Raw genomic sequence first — 7,650 nt, forward strand, 5'->3', positions numbered from 1 at the left:
CAAGAAGGAAGTGGAGGAAGGTATCTTTCACAGAAATGCTGCAGACCTGTTTACTTGGGAAAGATGCCAGTTTGGCTTTTAGCCCTGAATATGAACTAACTATGCTTTACAAAAATGTAACTAGAAAATTTTAAACAGTTACTGTATAAATATGAATGCCTTGTTCCCACTGTACCGTTTAGAATATGGGCACAGAGTTAGTTAGCAATGTATTTTTCCTTTCTAACTCTTTGCACTCTAGTTTATTCTAAATTATTCTCAAGGGGCGGGACTTCATGTGTATTTGTTTTAGATTGTTCTCTGCATTCCCACAATGCACTGCTGTGCATTTGACATAAGAACCTGCCCTAATATTGAGACTATAAGAACATTCAGAAAATTCTGGATCAGGCGGAAAGGTCCATTTAGTTCAGGACCTTGGCAGGAATTCAACATTGCACTGAGGTGATCGTTCCACCAGGACATTTTGGCTTGCCAGATGAACGATCCTGTCTATTTTCAACACCTGACCCCAGAGCCAATTTAAGGGGGGGGGGAGTATGGTTTGCAGGGTCTGCATGTGCAGGCATAAAAGAGTAAGGGAAATCCCCACTGAGCAAGCAGAAGCCCTTCTGCAGCGCTTCCACTGATGGGACTTGCTAGCTGAATCCTGCCCCTTGTATTGAAGAGTGCTTCACTCACCTGTTCTGCTAGGAAACTCCAAAAAGGGCTTCCCCACCAGCATCTGGCGTTGACTTCCCTCGATAAATCTTCATAAAAACAGTTTAAGGTCACTGTGCAGGGAAAAACCCAAGTAATCATTCTCCATCTAACCTACCTTTGATGCTAACCCAGCAGCAGAATGGTCATAGAGCCATAAGCTGGGAGCACACATGCACATGCCTTGGGGCTAAGCCATTGTTTGGTTTAGTGTGTGATGTGTGAACCAAGACATCCGGTTGCTGTTCAGAGATACAGGCTTCATGTAGCTACAGTATCATAGCTAACAACCACTGATATATTTGCTCCATAGAGATGGTGCTGAAAGGTGCAACATGAAACAATGCTTTATGTGATAACTGTTCATTATGACCCATACCAAAGAACATGTTTGCCCAGTTCTCCATATGTTGTTGTTGTTGTCTAAATGAAGCAATCGTCTGCCAACTTGATTTCCTTTGCTCTTCTGGATATTCCCTAGGTTTCTCTATTTTGGTATGCTTGCTCTGTGGAGAATAGAACTGATCAATGAGAGTAATGTTTCTAATTGGTGATGGCCCACACTTGAGAATAGCATGCGGGATTGGTGGCATTCCAACAGGAAAGGGTGTGATTCTGTCTGAGAGAGAAGCCTTCTGTCTGCGGAGACAGGCAGAACTCTCAGACTAAACAGCTCATTCGCTGACAGCCAATATCTCCAGATATAAAACTTAACAGGTTGCTCTTTTGGCATCATATACATGTAACTCTCTCACCACCACAACCCTACACTTCCAGCAAATGTTCCTTGCACCTCTTCTGATGACATTCATGTGTGAATACACACATGTTTAAAATTATAGTTAAACCATTCATTTCACCCACTTCTCTTTTATTTTCTCTCTCAGGCATTGTATTCCCTTACTTCCCACGACTGGGTCGTTACAACTTAAACTTCCACGAGGCTCAGCAAGCCTGCCTGGACCAAGATGCAGTTATCGCTTCATTTGACCAGTTGTACGATGCGTGGAGAGCAGGCCTGGACTGGTGCAATGCTGGCTGGCTCAGCGACGGGTCAGTGCAATATCCCATTACGCATCCCAGGGAGCCTTGCGGTGGGAAGAATACAGTGCCTGGAATCCGGAATTATGGCTTCTCAAATAAAGATCAAAGTAGATACGATGTCTTCTGTTTTACATCCCATTTTAATGGTAAGGAATTTTGACTCCCTTTTCAAAGGGGCCCATTGGTGCTTTAGGGGGAAAGAATGACAAGCCGAAACAATTTATTACTTATTTTGGGAAAGGATCATAGCTCACTGGTAGAACACATGTTTCGCATGCAGAAGGTCACAGGTTCACTCTCTGGCATCTCTGGTTAAAATGGCCAGGTAATGTTTGGTGGGAAAGGCCTCTGCTGGAGACCCTGAGGGTCAAGCTCTGTGTTATGGTTAATACACACTGCACAGCTATGCCTGTGATTTTTCTTAAATTAATTACAGCTGTAGGGGGCTCCAGTTGTTATTGGCATTGCAACATGCAGGGAAGGGAGAGTTGGCACCACTGAGAACTTTTTTTGCTAAGCCTCCTAGCCTATGGGAGGGTGTTTTGGGGGGTGAGGGGACACAGCTGGAGAGAGAAGGAGTAAGCCTCCACTCCCTGCATGCTTCAATCCTGATAACAATCAAATAATCTGTGATTAATTTAAGGAGAACAAGAGGCACAGTCACACACTATGCATTAATTGTAGTGTGTAGTTTTTCATGAGAAACAGCGCCAGTGAGGTTCAACAATACTGGGCTTGGTGGATAAATAGTATGATCTGATACCATTTTATTTTATTTTATTGAAATATTTCCATCCTAATGGGAACCTTCAGCTCAGAATTCAGGGGTGTGGTGTGAATGGGGCCATGAAATTAAAGGATAGCTGTGTTTTTTGTCCAGTGCTAGAGCACAATCATAAATGAACTTGCAAAGTCAACTGAATTGCTCTATATAGCCTGGAAATCACTGGTCTGTTTAGGAGGGGAGGGGAGGACCATCACACAACAGACTTCCCTCTTCAGCAACAACTTGGACTGTCTTGTGTTCCTCAAACATGGGCCTCTCCCATATGTCTTAACTTGTATGCATGTTGGGGAGCAGATGTTTGGCCTGTAGCCTGCGAGCTCAGAGATGCTCACATTCTCCACTTACGCACGCTCTGGGTATTGACAATTAAATTTATTTGCCCTAAAACATGCAAAGAGCAAATACTTCTCTTGCTTTGAGCAATCCTGAGTTTGCTTTTCCAAAACAAATAGTCTTCAAAACCAGAGTTAAAACATTGTGCAAATGTTTACCTGATCCGGATCCAGCTAAATTGTTCCAGAAGGGGATGGTTAAGTTAATGCAAATAAATCCTGTGCCATGTAAGCAGTTTTATGCAGTTTGTAGAAAAGGGGATAAATAATAAACAAACAACCAGGCATGAAAAAGGGCTAGTCAGCCTTTGAATAATTGCAATGAAAATTCATTTCACTCTGTAAGGTCTGGTTCCTTCATGCCCCTTCTTCATGTGCAGATGTGTGAGCATGCTTGCATTATGTAATAGAACAAACTGCTTCCTTAGCATCTCAATTATAAAAAAGCAACAACTTATGCACAGACATGGAAACAGGAAGACTATTAGAAAGAATATCATTAATTCTATAAACTTCTGCTGCCTTCCATCCTAAGGCTAAAGGATGGGTGGTCTGGTATAGGAATTAATGGGGTTGTAGATGGAACTAAATGTGAGCACAAACTCTTCCATACCCTAAAAGTCAATTGAAGAAAGGGATTGTGTAGTTTCCCTACCTGCACCCAAGAAGGATTTTTAAAAGGCAGAGCATTAATTGAAGGAGAGCTGGGCACAGAACCTTAAAGTCTGGGCTTTTGCCTGGAAATTGCAGCGCAGAAGGAAATCTGGATGAGCCCCATGTCTGTTGCAGCAATATTAACAGAGTTCTGTGTCACTTAAAGACTAACAAATGTATTTGTTATGGCACGGTTTTATCAAATGCATGAAGTGAATTGAGATTTCACTCCATGTAATGATAAAGTTAGCCTTAGTCAAAGGAAGCTCATGGCATAATAAATAAATGTGTTCATATTTATTGTAATGCAGTTTTTGCCATGTAATATAGACATTTTGTAACCTTCATGGTTTATAGTTGCATGCCGTATTTCATTTTTTAAAAAACTTCAGTACATGGTGCATCACTTAATATCAACACAAGCTTCTGGTTTGTGCCTATAGGTAAATACAACCCCACTGTTTATCAAAAGGCAATGTAATGTCCAGCACTATTAATGAGAGGCATTGTGCAACCGCTCTTACACAAACAACAGTAGTCACTTCAAGATTATATAGTGAGATCTGTTGAAAGCTAGCAAATGAATAAGTAATTTTTCTATAAAAAGAGAACTGTAATTTTAACTTCCTTGCTCAACAGTGATTGCTTTAAAGAACTGCAAAGAAAACATATTATAACTTTATCTTGTTCTTGATATTTTCTCTGCTTTCATTAGGCCGTTTTTACTACCTAATACACCCAACCAAGCTGACCTACGATGAAGCAGTGCATGCCTGCCTCAAAGATGGTGCACAGATTGCTAAAGTAGGCCAAATGTTTGCAGCCTGGAAACTCCTGGGATACGACCGCTGTGATGCCGGCTGGCTGGCTGATGGCAGCGTCCGCTACCCCATCTCTAGGCCAAGGAAACGCTGCAGTCCTACTGAAGCAGCAGTCCGCTTTGTGGGCTTTCCCGATAAAAAGCACAAGCTCTATGGTGTCTACTGCTTTAGGTCATACCAGTGAATGTACCTAGAGCACAACAACATCCAATCCATCATGTGAAGGATTTTGTTTCAACGAACTCATGCAAGTTACCAAAACTGTGATAAATCTTTTTTACTTACTGTAAAGAGTCATTTTCATAAAAAAAAAACCAACCTATTAATTTGTTTTGGTTATTTTTTAAAAAAACTATCATTCAATAGATATTTTAAATTAATATAATTTAAAGGAAGCTCTAGGTAAGGAAGTGCTTGAAGTGTAACTGTTTAAGCTACGTCATTACAACAAAGCATATTTTTTCATGAATGGGGCATGCAATAGCTTGATGATTGCTAGGACTTAAGTTAAGGAATGTAAGGCTACTCAAAGCAGACACCTTTCCGAGTTTACATATTTGCATCATGTTAAAATAGAATAATGAGATCTGCAGGTCTGAACTACATTAATCTTTCCTTGACTGCCATGTGGTTTTGCGAGCAGTTAAATACAAAGATGTGAACACGAGTTAAAGTGACAGTGCTTTTTGAAGTCTGCAATATGAGAACTGCTTCACTATTTAAAACCCTGCCTTTTTATCAAAACCTGCTCAATAATCTCATAACATTCCAACAAGCACAGCTAAATCTTCTGAACATCATTCCCAGTCTTATTGTGTATGTAGTAGATAATGTGTGTGTGAATAATTAAAGGGTGGGCCCTACCTTCTTCTTAATGCAAACTAAATATGCCTGAGATTTATTGCATTACCTTTGAGTAGCTTTACGGAGAGGATTTCTTTTTCTTTTCTTTTTTTAACTCTAAAGGCCATTTTCCTAAGCAGCATTTACTCAGGGCAGTTATATATAAATGAACTGCTGGACAGAAAGAAACACAAATGTCTGAAATTTAGCAGCTTGATTCATGTTAGCTTTTAAAATAGTATTGTCTTTATAAATGAAGCATTTAAATATTTAATATTTCTTGCTTAGTTATACATGTGAAAGACAAACATTTGAATGAATCTTGAAACATATTTATCCACTCTATGATTACAAAAGAAAAAAAACCTCTGATCCCAATTATGAAAGGGGAAGATATTTCTGTAATCAGTTCCCCATGTACATTCCAATTTGTGAATGTAGTTTTTCTTTGCATTTCCCCGCTCATGGTAATGTCATGCCTATGGTGCTGTCTCTCCACTGAAGTAAAGGAGCAAAGAATCCCCATGCCCACAAATGATCAGGAAGAATGTTATCTACTTCACCCAGATACTTATTTCTGACTCTCCAGCTGATCAGTATTCCGATTATGGGATATTAACCCCTGCTACAGGAAAAGTTACCTATTACATGATATTCCTGAGGGAAAGCATTAAAAGAGCAACAAATGCATCAGGGTGGGCAGACCTGCCTAGAAGACAAAAATTAGTTCAGTTGAATCTAATGGGAAAAGTTAGTCATGATTAACTGAAGTCCCATGGCCTTCAATGGAACTTAAAGAACAATTCTAAACGTGTCCACTGAAAAGTAAATCCCATTCCAGTTATTCCTAGATAAGCAGGTTTAGGATTGCAGCCCAACTAGCTGGACAGTTGACAGTGAATCAATTTTTCAATAGTTACAGAGGCTTCATGCTTGTATATCAAGCATGGTTTCTTATTTGCCATGCAAGGTAGCCTTATAATATATGCCTGTGCTTTGATATACATATCACAGCATTCAAATACTTGTGAGCAGTGTAGTCAACTGATTGTAATCTTTGAAGGAACCAGATGTACTGATTGTGTCCCAGATTGGCCATTCTTTCGATAGGAGGCATAGAATGTCAAGTACTAATTGGTGCCAATGTAATCAGCTCAGGGCAATCCTATGTGGTTTATAACTAAAATATGAGGAGGAGGAAGAAAATCAAAGGAAAGGGCATGTGCATGCATTGATTAAAATACAGTGCAATTGTCTCAAGATTCCTTGTTGTGCAGTTTTAATCAACGTGCAGATGTTCTGGTGCTCACTTCAGAGGATCTGTACCCATGCAGAGTCTTGAACATAGTCTGGAAATAAAACAGAATGGTGGGTCACTAATGCATTGGTGACACTCTGTAAGCAAGATCAGATATAATTTGGAACCCCAAAATCTGGGAGAAATGTTGTAATCATCCAAAGAATTTACTGAGTGGAAGAGCAGCTGCAATTCATTCATCAATTTGTGTTTAGAAAGTTTGACTTTTGAAGGTTTCTGTAATCTGGCCCAAGATGTTAGGAAGAAGGGGGAGAGGGCAACAATGGGATATATGGAGGAAGAGAAATGAAAAAAAGAGATAATCACTAAAGAAGAAAAGAAAAGAAAGAAACGGAAAATCTGTTTCACATCCTGCCTAATATGTTTTCCTTTTCAGGAAAATGCAGCAAAAATATGAGAAACTAAGAACTAATGGGATAAGAGTTTATAGTCTAAAGCAGCCACTACAACTTCCATCAGTCCCAGCTTGCACAGTTGGGATTTGTAGTCTAAAATATATGGAGGGTACCAGGTTGGGAAAGTCTGTTCTAAAGAAAACGGGAGTGAGAAGGTTTTCCATTGGCTAAAGGAAAATATATATTTCAGCAGTTGCTACACTGCACTCTGCCTTTTTTAGCACCCTGAGACTGTAATCCTATATCTACTTAACTGGAAGTAAGACCCATTTAACTAACTGGGATTCACTTTTTGAGTTGATATTATAGGATTGAGCTGTGAGGCACTTTTATTTGTAAAGAATGCAAGGTTAACCTTTGCAAAGTATCAAGTCACTTTCCAAAGCTTCTCTCAGACATAGAATAATAATCCAAGCTATCAGAACCAAACAATGGTTGTTTTAAAAAAAAATGACATTCATCAGTTTACTGTTAAGACAAAGGGCATATACTACTCTTTCCTTGGAACCATGCTTGATCACATTTAAATGCAATTATATTCTGTAGTGTAGCCCAACTGATATGCTTTCACAAATATTTCTGTGCAGGTTTTTTAAAATAAATAAATCAGTTTCCTCATGAGCTGAAAGATCTATTAACTAGGTTATGTGGTATGAGTGTATTAGAGTATTGTGATATATTATGGTTCCAAACAAACTCATAATACCAAATGCATCTTTGCATGAATTTGAAAATACCTTTTTTAAAAAAAAAAGAA

At 39.3% G+C, this 7,650-nt stretch overlaps 1 protein-coding gene across 4 annotated transcripts in view; it reads left to right on the forward strand.

Moving 5' to 3' along the window:
• The window catches only part of HAPLN1 (hyaluronan and proteoglycan link protein 1), a 60,471-nt gene extending 52,821 nt beyond the window's left edge, over positions 1-7,650 (forward strand). For all 4 annotated transcript variants that reach the window (XM_081930261.1, XM_081930264.1, XM_081930262.1 and 1 more), the window contains 2 exons: positions 1,587-1,889; positions 4,232-7,650. In XM_081930261.1, coding sequence (XP_081786387.1) covers positions 1,587-1,889; positions 4,232-4,521 — 593 coding nt within the window. In that variant the 3' untranslated portion in view covers positions 4,522-7,650. The remainder of the gene's footprint in view (positions 1-1,586; positions 1,890-4,231) is intronic.

This window comes from Podarcis melisellensis (genome assembly GCF_964234715.1).
Source record: "Podarcis melisellensis genome assembly, chromosome: 11".
NCBI lineage: Eukaryota > Metazoa > Chordata > Lepidosauria > Squamata > Lacertidae > Podarcis > Podarcis melisellensis.